The following is a 16,365-nucleotide window of genomic DNA, read 5'->3' on the forward strand; positions in this document are numbered from 1 at the left end:
AGACAACATCATTTCAGGGGTATTGCATAGCAGATGAGGCACAATTTTGTAGCTCAGTTGGTAAAAGTTGATACAGGTTGAGTTTTCCATGTCCAACATTCCAAAATGCGGAATATTCTGAAAAACAGATTTTATTTGGGTACAACTGCATTATGTGTTTAGAGTTTGGTCCCACCACCAAATGGAAACATCTGATTATATCCAAAATACTTCTGCTCCCAAGCATTTATATATGGGAGACTCCTGTAATGTAAAAGCATTCATCCATGAGTCGCCTGTGACTATTCTACATATACTGTATTAAATACGACATTAGCTGATCCTCTTTGGTGCAAGAGCAAATACTGAATAACAATACCATTTTCCCGTGGTTTACAGGCACGAAAGATTTGTGTAGCGAGGTTAATTGATGCTAACATTTTCCTATAGATCACCGGCTCATGAATAATAATTACAAGACGATTTATAACTATACAAAGTACAATTGATCATTTTCAACAAAAAAGGCTCCATCGTCCGTTTCTCATGGATGCAGTTCATTTGCAGTGGTGAAACTGGACTCGCGTGTGTTGTGTGTTCTCTTTCTTCCCACGTTTAAGTAAATGTTTCCAAAACACAACTCTGATAACTTCACTTGTCCCTTGAACTGATTGCATCATCAGATTAGTTGCAACATGCTCTTTCCACCTCATTTATGTGGAATCATGTTCACTGAAATTCGCAGAGGTAGAAAAGTCATGGAAATCACTTATGTTACATTTTCTGGTGTTAAAAAGAAATGATGCAACCATTCAGGCTTATTGCCTGTGTTCTATTATGTAGATAATTTACCATCTCTGGATATGAACACATTGTGCTGCAGTATTACTCAACTTCTCAGAATGTGAGTAGATTTCATGAAATAAAGTGACAGCTTCGGAGAACATTTGAGGAAAACACACACACACACACACACACACACACACACACACACATCCCCCCCCCCCCTCAACCATTGCCTTCCCCCTTACATCCTATTCTTCTTCCTCATGCTTTATATATTTTTCCTGGTAGTGATGTGTGATTTTAGGTGTGTGCTAAATGACATTTAGTTGATCATAATTCAGGAATTTACATGTTTACAGTTGTGTCCTTATACATGTTGCCTCAATATGCCACGTAGCGGGAGATGCCTAGCGGCATGCCTATATTCTGTGGGCCACTGCGGCTGTATCTACATACGAAAAGCTACATTACACGGTAGTGGCTGTTTTCTAGGAAAACACTGCAGCGCTGCATTTCGTATGCAGATACAGCCACGGTCACACAGAATATAGGAATGCCTCATATCATTTTCATCCGCATAAGCTGCGTGTGTGTCCTATTTGCATCGTTTTGCGAATAAGATTTTAATGGAAAAAGTCACACAAAGTGACGCTCTGCACTTCAGAGTCACGGCATGGCGTGACTAGGTGGGCTATTTATTGTGGAGGGAGGCTAGATGTAAGTAGACACATCTGTTGGCTCGTGCAACCTACCTGTGAATTTCTGTATTTCTGAACTTGGCTAAGAAGTACATAATGGCCAGGCCAGCAGTTGTATTGTCATTAAAAAAAAAATACATATCAAGACTGATGCAGATAACTATTAATCTCTACAATGAGGACCATTGGTCTATAATGTGATCTGACCATGACAGTTAATTTTGTTTAGTCAGAAAGCTTGTAAAATATTTTGTTATTGCCTCTTAAACTGAGACTAACAGCTGTAGGAGCTACAAGGAATTCCATCTGCCAGCCACTAGAGATGTTATCAGTAAGTCTTTCTGACTTCTAGGAATTGTACTGACCAAACATTTTCCTATACAGTAAACTAGTATAGTGACAGGAATTTGAGACCTTAAGCTGGGCCCCACATGTTTCCTGGATTGCAGCTCGAGTAAAACACAGCAACTGCTCCTTTCTAGGTTAACTCTTGCAGGCCCAAATTCTTGTTTATTTTACATGTAGGTGGAGTCTTGCAGGGTATCCGGTCTCTGGGTCAACCACACTTAGGTCGACAGTCATTAGGTCGACCACTATTGGTCAACATGCATTAGGTCGACATGGTCACTAGGGCAACATGAGTTTTTCACAATTGTTTTAATGTTTTGAACTTTTTCATACTTTACAATCCACGTGGACTACGACTGGGAACAGTAACCTAAGCAGGGGACACGGTACACCAATTGGGGTTCCCGGTCACTCTACGAAGAAAACGACACCAAAAAAACAAAAAAAACAACAACCTTATGTCGATCTAATGCTTGCGTCGACCTATTTTGGTTGTCGACTTAGTCACTGTCGACCAGTAGTGGTTGACCTAGACACTGTCGACCTAAGAGTGGTCGACCCTATGAACCACACTCGTCTTGCAGAATGTGACTTTCCAGTGACTCCCTTGGTCCAGCACAGGGAAATTAATGCTGTCGGGATTTTTGCAGGAGTCAGGCTAATTGTGGTGTAAGAAAACCTGGACCTGTATTTTCTGTAGTGTTTGCTGAGTCCCAATAGGGAAAATGAACATGAATCTGAAAAACGAAGAAGCCAGCATAAAACCTTATTTCTAGGAGCCAGCATAAAAAACCTGAGAACTTTTTTTTTTTTCATTATTTCTTTTTTTTTTCCCACTCCCAACATCTCATTCTTCTGTTTCTAACAATCCAGTGACCTTTGCAAATGACTTCTAAATTGGGAATAAATCAGATATTACTAAGATACTTCTAATAAGAATACTCATTTTACTTTTTTAGAAGGTTTATAAGAGCTATTTAAATTTTGGACAGAAAATGAATTGTGTTCTAATCACAAGTCAGTGCGTAATCACCTGAATGCTCCTTACTCTTGTCACTCATAGATAATAACTAAATAGGTTTCCCCGCTTACAATGTATTCATTATTGCAGCTTGTTCTTGTGTGTATTTAGGAGATGAGCATAAAGCTGGGCATACACAATACAATTATCTGGCAGAAAATCTACCAGGTCTGGCTGGTTGGAATGAAAATCTGGTAATGGATGAGAGCAAATGACAATCGACCATTTGCTCCCAACAAATTGGTTAAATAACGGACAGGTTTTGTCCATTTTCCAGTGTTTGTGAGCAAATGGTCGATTGTCATTTGCTCTCATCCATTACCAGATTTTCATTCCAACCAGACAGATCTGGCAGATAATTGTATAGTGTATAAGTGCATTAAGTCTGCACTGCGCATACACTGAAAGCGATCATACAACCAATAACACAAATGTGCTGCCATGCAGAGCTGTACAGAAAGTGAACGCATCTCACTTACAACCGAAAAGGCGGATTGCAGTGGGAAATGCGTGTACTGCCATAGGCGCTGTACAGTAAGGGGGAGGTTCACGCAAATGTGATCATGTGAAATAGGCGGAATTGCGCCTGTATTTCATTTGCAGGTGGTCTTCGGCTGATGTAAATCTCTGCTGAAAGTGATGACTACTGCCAGATGGTTTGTACGTGATTGGCAGCTTGGAAGCGGTCTGCTGGCACTGATTGGTCTTTCCTTTGTCACCTGGGCACCAAATATGTTCTGCGTGCTTTCATGACTGTTTAAAAGTTATGTTTTTTTGTTCATGTTGCATATGTCAAATGGGGGGGGGGGGATCTGTGCTTTATTAGACATGTTCTAGGTTTTGGAACGATCTAGAAGGTGAAAGGAAATCTGGTTATTATACAGAAGGGTTTGCAGTTTTAAATAGGCAAGGTACGCGTTGGAGTGCAGCCACATATGCTGCCCCCACCCACTGTATTACATCTTGATCAAAATTATCACTCTCCATACATGCGACCGTATGCTTTCATTGGGTGTCAGTGTCTAGTCCCTGGGGATCTAGGTAAGTGGTGAGGTGTACTGAGAGAGTCAATGTATTTCTCTGACGTCCTAGTGGATGCTGGGAACTCCGTAAGGACCATGGGGAATAGCGGCTCCGCAGGAGACTGGGCACAACTAAAAGAAAGCTTTTAGACTACCTGGTGTGCACTGGCTCCTCCCACTATGACCCTCCTCCAAGCCTCAGTTAGATTTCTGTGCCCGGCCGAGCTGGATGCACACTAGGGGCTCTCCTGAGCTCCTAGAAAGAAAGTTTATTTTAGTTTTTTTATTTTACAGTGAGACCTGCTGGCAACAGGCTCACTGCATCGAGGGACTAAGGGGAGAAGAAGCGAACCTACCTGCTTGCAGCTAGCTTGGGCTTCTTAGGCTACTGGACACCATTAGCTCCAGAGGGATCGACCGCATGGAACTGGCCTTGGTGTTTGTTCGCCGCCGTCCCCCTTACAGAGCCAGAAGCAAGAAGAGGTCCGGAAAATCGGCGGCAGAAGACATCAGTCTTCACCAAGGTAGCGCACAGCACTGCAGCTGTGCGCCATTGCTCCTCATACACACTTCACACTCCGGTCACTGAGGGTGCAGGGCGCTGGGGGGGGGCGCCCTGAGCAGCAATAAAAACACCTTGGCTGGCAAATATATCACAATATATAGCCCCAGAGGCTATATATGTGATAAATACCCCTGCCAGAATCCATAAAAAAGCGGGAGAAAAGTCTGCGAAAAAGGGGCGGAGCTATCTCCCTCAGCACACTGGCGCCATTTTCTCTTCACAGTGCAGCTGGAAGACAGCTCCCCAGGCTCTCCCCTGTAGTTTTCAGGCTCAAAGGGTTAAAAAGAGAGGGGGGGCACTAAATTTAGGCGCAATATTGTATATACAAGCAGCTATTGGGAAAAATTCACTCAATATAGTGTTAATCCCTAAATTATATAGCGCTCTGGTGTGTGCTGGCATACTCTCTCTCTGTCTCCCCAAAGGGCTGTGTGGGGTCCTGTCCTCAGTCAGAGCATTCCCTGTGTGTGTGCGGTGTGTCGGTACGGCTGTGTCGACACGTTTGATGAGGCTTATGTGGTGGCAGAGCAGATGCCGATAAATGTGATGTCGCCCCCTGTGGGGCCGACACCAGAGTGGATGGATAGGTGGAAGGTATAAACCAACAGTGTCAACTCCTTACATAAAAGGCTGGATGACGTAACAGCTGTGGGACAGCCGGCTTCTCAGCCGCGCCTGCCCAGGCGTCTCAAAGGCCATCAGGGGCTCAAAAACGCCCGCTCCCTCAGATGGCAGACACAGATGTCGACACGGAGTCTGACTCCAGTGTCGACGAGGTTGAGACATATACACAATCCACTAGGAACATCCGTTACATGATCCCGGCAATAAAAAATGTGTTACACATTTCTGACATTAACCCAAGTACCACTAAAAAAGGGTTTTATGTGTGGGGAGAAAAAGCAGGCAGTGTTTTGTTCCCCCATCAAATGAGTGAATGAAGTGTGAAAAAGCGTGGGTTCCCCCGATAAGAAACTGGTAATTTCTAAAAAGTTACTGATGGCGTACCCTTTCCCGCCAGAGGATAAGTTACGCTGGGAGATATCCCCTAGGGTGGATAAGGCGCTCACACGTTTGTCAAAAAAGGTGGCACTGCCGTCTTAGGATACGGCCACTTTGAAGGTACCTGCTGATAAAAAGCAGGAGGCTATCCTGAAGTCTGTATTTACACACTCAGGTACTAGACTGAGACCTGCAGATAGTGCTGCTGCAGCGTGGTCTGTGACCCTGTCAAACAGGGATACTATTTTGCGAACATAAGAGCATATTAAAGACGTCGTCTTATATATGAGGGATGCACAGAGGGATATTTTGCCGGCTGGCATCCAGAATTAATGCAATGTCCATTCTGTCAGGAGGGTATTAGAGACCCGACACTGGACAGGTGATGCTGACTTTAAAAGGCACATAGAGCCTTATAAGGGTGAGGAATTGTTTGGGGATGGTCTCTGGGACCTCGTATCCACAGCAACAGCTGGGAAGAAAATTTTTTACCTCAGGTTTCCTCACAGCCTAAGAAAGCACTATATTATCAGGTACAGTCCTTTCGGCTTCAGAAAAGCAAGCGGGTCAAAGGCGCTTCCTTTCTGCACAGAGACGAGGGAAGAGGGAAAAAGCTGCACCAGTCAGCCTGTTCCCAGAATCAAAATTCTTCCCCCGCTTCCTCCGAGTCCACCGCATGACGCGGGGGCTCCACAGGCGTAGCCAGTTACGGTGGGGGGCCGCCTCAAAAATTTCAGCGATCAGTGGGCTCACTCACAGGTGGATCCCTGGATCCTTCAAGTAGTATCTCACGGGTACAAGCTGGAATTCGAGGCGTCTCCCCCCCGCCGTTTCCTCAAATCTGCCTTGACGGCAACTCCCTCAGGCAGGGAGGCTGTGCTAGAGGCAATTCACAAGCTGTATTCCCAGCAGGTGATAGTCAAGGTGCCCCTACTTCAACAAGGACGGGGTTACTATTCCACACTGTTTGCGGTACCGAAACCGGACGGTTCGGTGAGACCCATGTTAAATTTGAAATCCTTGAACAAATACATAAAAAAATTCAAGTTCAAGATGGAATCGCTCAGGGCGGTTATTGCAAGCCTGGAGGAGGGGGATTACATGGTATCCCTGGACATCAAGGATGCTTACCTACATGTCCCCATTTACCATCCTCCAGGGGTACCTCAGATTTGTGGTACAGGATTGCCATTACCAATTCCAAACACTGCCGTTTGGACTGTCCACGGCACCGAGGGTCTTTACCAAGGTAATGGCAGAAATGATGATACTCCTTCGAAAAAAGGGAGTTTTAATTATCCCGTACTTGGACGATCTCCTTATAAAGGCGAGGTCCAAGGAGCAGTTGTTGGTCAGAGTAGCACTATCTCGGGAAGTGCTACAACAGCACGGATGGATTCTATACATTCCAAAGTCACAGCTGGTTCCTACCACACGCCTACTGTTCCTGGGGATGGTTCTGGACACAGAACAGAAAAAAGTATTTCTCCCGCAGGAGAAAGCCAAGGAGCTGTCATCTCTAGTCAGAGACCTCCTGAAACCAAAACAGGTATCGGTGCATCACTGCACACGAGTCCTGGGAAAAATGATAGCTTCTTACGAAGCAGAATTCCATTCGGCAGGTTCCATGCAAGAACCTTTCAGTGGGACCTCTTGGACAAGTGGTCGGGATCGCATCTTCAGATGCATCGGCTGATACCCTGGTCCTTGGAGACAGGGTTATCTCTACTGTGGTGGCTGCAGAGTGCTTATCTTCAAGAGGGCTGCAGATTCGGCATACAGGACTGGGTCCTGGTAACCACGGATGCCAGCCTTCGAGGCTGGGGGGCAGTCACACAGGGAAGAAATTTCCAAGGACTTTGGTCAAGTCAGGAGTCGTCCCTACACATAAATATTCTGGAACTGAGGGCCATTTACAATGCCCTGAGTCTGGCAAGGCCTCTGCTTCAAAACCAGCCGGTACTGATCCAATCAGACAACATCACAGCAGTCGCCCATGTAAACCGACAGGGCGGCACAAGCAGCAGGATGGCGATGGCAGAAGCCACAAGGATTCTCCGATGGGCGGAAAATCACGTCTTAGCACTGTCAGCAGTGTTCATTCCGGGAGTGGTCAACTGGGAAGCAGACTTCCTCAGCAGACACGACCTACACCCGGGAGAGTGGGGACTTCATCCAGAAGTCTTCCAACTGTTGGTAAACTGTTGGGAAAGACCACAGGTGGACATGATGGCGTCCCGCCTAAACAAAAAACTAGATATTGCGCCAGGTCAAGGGACCCTCAGGCGATAGCTGTGGACGCTCTAGTGACACCGTGGGTGTACCAGTCGGTTTATGTATTCCCTCCTCTGCCTCTCATACCAAAGGTACTGAGAATAATAAGAAGACGAGGAGTAAGAACGATACTCGTGGTTCCGGATGGGCCAAGAAGAGCTTGGTACCCAGAACTTCAAGAAATGATATCAGAGGACCCATGGCCTCTACCGCTCAGACAGGATCTGCTACAGCAGGGGCCCTGTCTGTTCCAAGACTTACCGCGGCTGCGTTTGACGGCATGGCGGTTGAATTCCGGATCCTAAAGGAAAAGGGCATTCCGGAGGAAGTCATTCCTACGCTGATAAAAGCCAGGAAAGAAGTAACCGCAAACCATTATCACCGTATTTGGCGAAAATATGTTGCGTGGTGTGAGGCCAGGAAGGCCCCAACAGAGGAATTTCAGCTGGGTCGTTTTCTGCACTTCCTACAGTCAGGAGTGACTATGGGCCTAAACTTGGGTTCCATTAAGGTCCAGATTTCGGCTCTGTCGATTTTCTTCCAGAAAGAACTGGCTTCACTGCCTGGAGTTCAGACATTTGTAAAGGGAGTGCTACATATTCACCCCCTTTTGTGCCTCCTGTGGCACCTTGGGATCTCAACGTGGTGTTGAGTTTCCTAAAATCACATTGGTTTGACCCACTTAAAAATGTGGATTTGAAATATCTCACGTGGAAGGTGGTCATGTTATTGGCCTTGGCTTCGGCCAGGCGTGTGTCAGAATGGGCGGCTTTGTCATGTAAAAGCCCTTATCTGATTTTCCATATGGATAGGGCAGAATTGAGGACTCGTCCCCAGTTTCTCCCTAAGGTGGTATCAGCTTTTCACTTGAACCAACCTATTGTAGTGCCTGCGGCTACTAGAGACTTGGAAGATTCCAAGTTACTGGATGTAGTCAGGGCCTTAAAAATTTATATTTCCAGGACGGCTGGAGTCAGGAAAATTGACTCGCTTTTTATCCTGTAGGCACCCAACAAAATAGGTGCTCCTGCTTCTAAGCAGACTATTGCTCGCTGAATTTGTAGCACAATTCAGCTGGAGCATTCTGCGGCTGGATTGCCGCATCCTAAGTCAGTAAAAGCCCATTCCACGAGGAAAGTGGGCTCATCTTGGGCGGCTTTACAACTTTGCCGAGCTGCAACTTGGTCAGGGGCAAACACGTTTGCAAAATTCTACAAATTTGATACCCTGGCTGAGGAGGACCTTGAGTTCTCTCATTCGGTGCTGCAGAGTCATCCGCACTCTCCCGCCCGTTTGGGAGCTTTGGTATAATCCCCATGGTCCTTACGGAGTTCCCAGCATCCACTAGGACGTCAGAGAAAATAAGATTTTACTCACCGGTAAATCTATTTCTCGTAGTCCGTAGTGGATGCTGGGCGCCCATCCCAAGTGCGGATTGTCTGCAATACTTGTATGTAGTTATTGCCTAACTAAGGGTTATTGTTGAGCCATCTGTTGAGAGGCTCAGTTATATTTCATACTGTTAACTGGGTATAGTATCACAAGTTATACGGTGTGATTGGTGTGGCTGGTATGAGTCTTACCCGGGATTCAAAATCCTTCCTTATTGTGTCAGCTCTTCCGGGCACAGTATCCTAACTGAGTCTTGGAGGAGGGTCATAGTGGGAGGAGCCAGTGCACACCAGGTAGTCTAAAAGCTTTCTTTTAGTTGTGCCCAGTCTCCTGCGGAGCCGCTATTCCCCATGGTCCTTACGGAGTTCCCAGCATCCACTACGGACTACGAGAAATAGATTTACCAGTGAGTAAAATCTTATTTTAGAATGTATATTAATTGCTATTGACACCACATTCCTTTCCTCCCTGTTTGACTCACTTCCCTCTCCTATTCTCTCTCTCTCATGCCCTGAACAAGCCACTTTCATATACAATGCATCCCTTACTTCTGCTCTTGACTCTGTTGCTCCACCAACCGCTATTCACCCTTGCAAATTAACACCTCAACCCTGGCACACCGAATGCACCAGATATCTGCAAAAATGCTCACGTACTGCTGAGTGACACTGGAGGAAATCACGCTCTAAGGCAGACTTCCTTCATTTCAAACTTTTATGCTCTCATCCTTCAGTGCTGCCCTTTCTCTTGCTAAACAGTCATACTTCAAGAACCTCATCTCCTCCCAGTCTTCCAACCCCCGGCGCCTCTTTGCCACTCTCTACTCACTCCTCTGCCCACCTCCACCTCGTCTCCATTCCTCACTCTCTGCTCTTGACTTTGCCACTTACTTCACATCCAAAATTGACTCCATACGTCAGGACATCACATCACACCAGACCATCAGTAACCAGCCTCCTCCCATCCCTTACCACCCCTCCCCATCCCTCCCACCAACTCTGACATCTTTCTCCCATGCATCTGGAGAGGAAGTCATGGCCCTCATTCGTTCCTGTCCCCTCACCACTTCCCCACTTGACCCTATCCCCCACAGTCTCCTCTGCTACCTCTCTTCTTCTGCCTGTTCCCATCTTTCACACCTTCTCAATCTCTCCCTCTCATCAGGCACTGTCCCCCTCTGCCGTCAAGCATGCACTCATCTCTCCTATTTTTAAAAAACCTACCCTTGATCCAAACACTCTCTCCAACTACCTACCCATCTCTCTCCTCCCTTTTGCCTCCAAACTCCTTGAGCGTATTGTCTACAACCGCCTTACTTCCTTTCTTTCCTCACACTCACTGCTTGACCCATTCCAGTCTGGCTTCTGTCCTCTCCACTCCACTGAAACTGCCCTTACAAAAGTATGCAATGACCTCCATGCTGCTAAATCTAAGGGACACTACTCTCTACTTATTCTACTTGATCTCTCTGTTGCTTTTGACACTGTGGACCATCCTCTCCTACTGCAAATCCTTCACTCCATTGGTCTGTGTGATACTGCCCTCTCTTGGCTGTCTTCCTTTCTCTCTGACCGTTCATTCTCTGTCTCCGCTCATGACTCCCCTTCCCCCTCACTTCCACTATCTGTAGGTGTACCCCAAGGTTCTGTCCTTAGTCCTCTTCTTTTCTTTCTCTATACGTCCTCACTAGGTAAGCTCATTAGTTCTTTTGGTTTCCAATATCATCTCTATGCTGATGACACCCAAATCTATCTTTCCTCTCCAGACCTCTTCCCTGCTCTCCTCACTCGTATCTCCAACTGTCTCTCTGCTATCTCTTCCTAGATGTCCCAGCGCTTTCTTAAACTTAACATGTCTAAGACCGAGCTGATTATCTTCCTTCCCTCCCGCATAACCTCACCTCCTACAATCTCATTATCTATTGATGGCACTACTATCTCCTCTTGCCCCCAAGTGCACTGTCTTGGAGTAATCCTTGACTCCTCCCTCTCCTTCAAACCACATTCAGCACCTCTCACAAACCTGCCGTTTTCATCTAAAAAAATATTTCCAGGATCAGACTCTTTCTGACCCAGGATGCTACTAAGACCCTTATCCACTCACTGGTCATATCCAGACTGGACTACTGTAATCTCCTCCTGACTGGCATTCCTGACAAATACCTCTCTCCACTCCAATCTGTCATCAATGCTGCTGCCCGGCTCATTTTCCTCACCAAACGCACTACGTCCACCTCTCCTCTCTTACAAGACCTTCACTGGCTCCCCTTCCCTTTCAGAATCCATTTCAAGCTTCTCACACTCCTTTACAAAGCCCTCACCCACTCCTCTCCCATCTACATCTCTGACCTTATCTCCTTTTACACTCCCACCCGTTCTCTTCGCTCTGCTAATGCATGCCGACTCTCCTGCCTACAAATTACTTCCTCCCACTCCTATCTCCAGGATTTTTCATGTGCTGCACCACTTCTCTGGAATTCCCTACCTCTCCCCCTCAGACTCTCCACCTCTCTACAAAACTTCAAACGGGGTCTGGTCTCAAGACACACTTCTTCACCAAACCCAGCCAAATCTCATCCTAACCCTCTGTTCCACGCTCTCTATGTACCCCATCTGTGTCACCCCTGTCTGTCTACCCCTCCCCTTTAGAATGTAAGCTCTCACGAGCAGGGCCCTCTTCAATCATGTGCTTATCCTTTTCTTACTTTAATAATCTTCAACTGCACCAAATCCAGCAGTCTTCTGCCACCTGATACTTATTCCAGTGTCATCTGCTGATGTAGCTATGTTTATTTACGCTGTATTTGTCCTATATTGTCATCAACTGTAAGTTGCTGTTTTCCTATTTGATTATTTGTTTATGTACTCTGTAATTGGGCACTGCGGAACCCTTGTGGCGCCATATAAATAAAGGATAATAATAAAATATTTTAACGTACGAAGTAACTATCAGAGTGCAGGAGGGGACTGTGCATACAGAGTGTTGTTTCACTGTACCAGGCCAATATTCTTATAGGTTGTAGGAACCATTTTACAAGTTTGTTCAAGGGAACAACAATACATTTTGAAACCATATTCTTTATATCATAATTCTTTATTTACAATATTATTTTTTTGGTAGTGCCTTCCTAAAATAAAGAAAATAATAAAATAGACTTATCTTAAAATCAAACACTGCTATTCCTAGGTACACTAGTGAAGAACAAACCTATGGAAACTTAAGACAACATTTCCATCCATCTTTTTTACAGTGTATAACACATTTTACGGCATAAGGGGACTGTTCACTATTCAAATCTAGCCGCTAAATTCATTGATTTATAGGTCAGAATATTCACACCAGGCATATAAATCTAAACAGATTAATGAGAACTCAATATAGACATGTTTTGCTGCCCCTAGTGAATAATTTTATGTCTTTGTGCTGCTGTCACTGATTTGCAAATAAGCTTATACCTGAAATGTAGCCAATGAGCATTACTTGGAGGGCACTATTACAGGGAACAGTGCTTCGCTGCATTGTGAGTGTGTGGTTGGGAATACTATTACAGGGAACAGTGCTTCCCTGCATTGTGAGTGTGTGGTTGGGAATACTATTACAGGGAACAGTGCTTCCCTGCATTGTGAGTGTGTGGTTGGGAATACTATTGCAGGGAACAGTGCTTCCCTGCATTGTGTGTGGTTGGGAATACTATTACAGGGAACAGTGCTTCCCTGCATTGTGAGTGTGTGGTTGGCAATACTATTACAGGGAACAGTGCTTCCCTGCATTGTGAGTGTGTGGTTGGGAATACGATTACAGGGAACAGTGCTTCCCTGCATTGTGAGTGTGTGGTTGGGAATACTATTACAGGGAACAGTGCTTCCCTGCATTGTGAGTGTGTGGTTGGCAATACTATTACAGGGAACAGTGCTTCCCTGCATTGTGAGTGTGTGGTTGGGAATACGATTACAGGGAACAGTGCTTCCCTGCATTGTGAGTGTGTGGTTGGGAATACTATTACAAGGAACAGTGCTTCCCTGCATTGTGAGTGTGTGGTTGGCAATACTATTACAGGGAACAGTGCTTCCCTGCATTGTGAGTGTGTGGTTGGGAATACGATTACAGGGAACAGTGCTTCCCTGCATTGTGAGTGTGTGGTTGGGAATACTATTACAGGGAACAGTGCTTCCCTGCATTGTGAGTGTGTGGTTGGCAATACTATTACAGGGAACAGTGTTTCCCTGCATTGTGAGTGTGTGGTTGGGAGTACGATTACAGGGAACAGTGCTTCCCTGCATTGTGAGTGCGTGGTTGGGAATACTATTACAGGGAACAGTGCTTCCCTGCATTGTGAGTGCGTGGTTGGGAATACTATTACAGGGAACAGTGCTTCCCTGCATTGTGAGTGTGTGGTTGGGAATACGATTACAGGGAACAGTGCTTCCCTGCATTGTGAGTGTGTGGTTGGGAATACGATTACAGGGAACAGTGCTTCCCTGCATTGTGAGTGTGTGGTTGGGAATACGATTACAGGGAACAGTGCTTCCCTGCATTGTGAGTGTGTGGTTGGGAATACTATTACAGGGAACAGTGCTTCCCTGCATTGTGAGTGTGTGGTTGGGAATACTATTACAGGGAACAGTGCTTCCCTGCATTGTGAGTGTGTGGTTGGGAATACGATTACAGGGAACAGTGCTTCCCTGCATTGTGAGTGTGTGGTTGGGAATACGATTACAGGGAACAGTGCTTCCCTGCATTGTGAGTGTGTGGTTGGGAATACGATTACAGGGAACAGTGCTTCCCTGCATTGTGAGTGTGTGGTTGGGAATACGATTACAGGGAACAGTGCTTCCCTGCATTGTGAGTGTGTGGTTGGGAATACTATTACAGGGAACAGTGCTTCCCTGCATTGTGAGTGTGTGGTTGGGAATACGATTACAGGGAACAGTGCTTCCCTGCATTGTGAGTGTGTGGTTGGGAATACTATTACAGGGAACAGTGCTTCCCTGCATTGTGAGTGTGTGGTTGGGAATACTATTACAGGGAACAGTGCTTCCCTGCATTGTGAGTGTGTGGTTGGGAATACTATTACAGGGAACAGTGCATCCCTGCATTGTGAGTGTGTGGTTGGGAATACGATTACAGGGAACAGTGCTTCCCTGCATTGTGAGTGTGTGGTTGGGAATACGATTACAGGGAACAGTGCTTCCCTGCATTGTGAGTGTGTGGTTGGGAATACTATTACAGGGAACAGTGCTTCCCTGCATTGTGAGTGTGTGGTTGGGAATACTATTACAGGGAACAGTGCTTCCCTGCATTGTGAGTGTGTGGTTGGGAATACGATTACAGGGAACAGTGCTTCCCTGCATTGTGAGTGTGTGGTTGGGAATACGATTACAGGGAACAGTGCTTCCCTGCATTGTGAGTGTGTGGTTGGGAATACGATTACAGGAAACAGTGCTTCCCTGCATTGTGAGTGTGTGGTTGGGAATACGATTACAGGGAACAGTGCTTCCCTGCATTGTGAGTGTGTGGTTGGGAATACGACTACAGGGAACAGTGCTTCCCTGCATTGTGAGTGTGTGGATGGGAATATGTTTACAGGTATTCGTGTTACATGAGGCTAAAGATGGCTCATGATGCTTCTGCTGAGACACGCATAGTTATACACCTTCTATTTAAAATGAGAAGAGTAGCCCATTTTGTTGTGATTCTAAATCCGTGCATGTGGTGAAGAGGGCGTTACGTTGACCAATAGCATGAGCTGCTCATCGTGTGACTATGATAAAAATAATTCTTCTGACCCCAGTCACTGAAGCGTGTAGTCCACCTGTGGCTAAAGCTTCCTTCTCTTTTCAGGCCAGCAGCCCTCAGGATCTTCGTCTCTTCTATGAAAAAAACAAGACCCTCACGCCCAAGTAATCATTCTTCCAGCATTACTGACGATTTTCCATTGACTCGCTCTCTGTTTGCACCTGTTGACGCTGTACTGCCCAATGAGATGGTTGCTAGACACTTGGCACTCTCTTTGGCATTTCCTAATTAACACTACATATCTGCTAGTGCCAGGCTCAGACAGAAAGGCCTTTAATCCCTGCAGCAAGTGGGGCAGGTTATTTGAGGAAACTGTGCCGAAACTGCAGAGCCTTATGGTGCACAAGAACAAGCGTCTGTATTTTAATAAGGAAAGCCAGCAAATATATATACGAGGATATGTGACCTACACTTCTATAATGACTGAGGATGTTTTTCCCCAAACTATAAACACATTCATGTTTCCCAATAGCGTCATGTAGTGTATTGCTGCCCAGTAAAGGTATCAAACTAGGGTTTGTCACTGCTGAACCTCACATTATGCCACCTGCTTCATTTATAATGATGCTGATCAGAAACCCACACCTGTACTTTGTATTTATATATACGTGGATTATCCGTGGTCCTTCACACCTCACCTCAGTTTTGCCACCTGCCTCACAACTGTTCCCTAAAAATACTTCACCAGCACAACTCGCCCTCTAGTTTAGGAGTGTTGAACAATAATACTGGGATGCCTGCAGCTGTTATATTTAAACCTGGCAGACACGCTCCCCTCTCGCTTTTCGCATGTACCGACTGCTAGAATCTTCTGTTCAGCATTTTTCTGATACTCACCCAGTGCTCGGCTGGGTAGCTCTGCCCTGCACTCCCATGTCTGTATGTGTATCTGTGTAACTGTTATGTATGTGTGTTGATGTTTCAGCATCCCGCGAGAAACCTCATGTCACTTGAAGCAGCTCCTTTTGGGACTTCTACAGAGGAGCCAGAAGGACCGAATGGACTTTGGTAAAGTGTTTTATAAAGCTTGGGAACTGTATTGAGAGCAATTAAAGTCCCTTTGGACATTACTGTACTGTATGTAACATTTTGTCTGTCACTGAGCTAAATATTAATGTCTGCAGAATAATGAATGCATTTATACTTGCCTAAATCTTATCAGTCCTTAAGAGAAAGATGACATTACTTAGAATTGTGTCTGCACGCACTGCAGGCTCATAGGCTGCCCGCAAAGCAAATGAGGGTGGGGAGAGAACCACGCTGCACTGTATAAGGATAGGATCCATTCTCTACAGCTCTATTGATGAGGCCAGGACAGATAGCAGAGTCTTCCTGTACTGCGCAATGTAGCGATATATGACTCCCACAGGCTTCCGTCCAGGTTATAGAGTTACTGGGGAAGGGGCCACCTCACATTTTTCCCACATGAATGGAGGTTGTCCAAAACAGGATCTAGTCTCACCTTTTAATTTAATTTCAGAG

The 16,365-nt window shown here is 45.8% G+C and overlaps 1 protein-coding gene across 2 annotated transcripts in view; it reads left to right on the forward strand.

The window, feature by feature from the left end:
- ULK1 (unc-51 like autophagy activating kinase 1) overlaps positions 1-16,365 on the forward strand; it is a 180,583-nt gene that overhangs the window by 97,670 nt on the left and 66,548 nt on the right. For both annotated transcript variants that reach the window (XM_063964660.1, XM_063964661.1), the window contains exons 9-10: positions 14,929-14,987; positions 15,809-15,891. In XM_063964660.1, the coding sequence (XP_063820730.1) occupies positions 14,929-14,987; positions 15,809-15,891 (142 nt within the window). The remainder of the gene's footprint in view (positions 1-14,928; positions 14,988-15,808; positions 15,892-16,365) is intronic.

The sequence above is a fragment of the Pseudophryne corroboree genome, chromosome 1 (assembly GCF_028390025.1).
Source record: "Pseudophryne corroboree isolate aPseCor3 chromosome 1, aPseCor3.hap2, whole genome shotgun sequence".
Lineage (NCBI taxonomy): Eukaryota > Metazoa > Chordata > Amphibia > Anura > Myobatrachidae > Pseudophryne > Pseudophryne corroboree.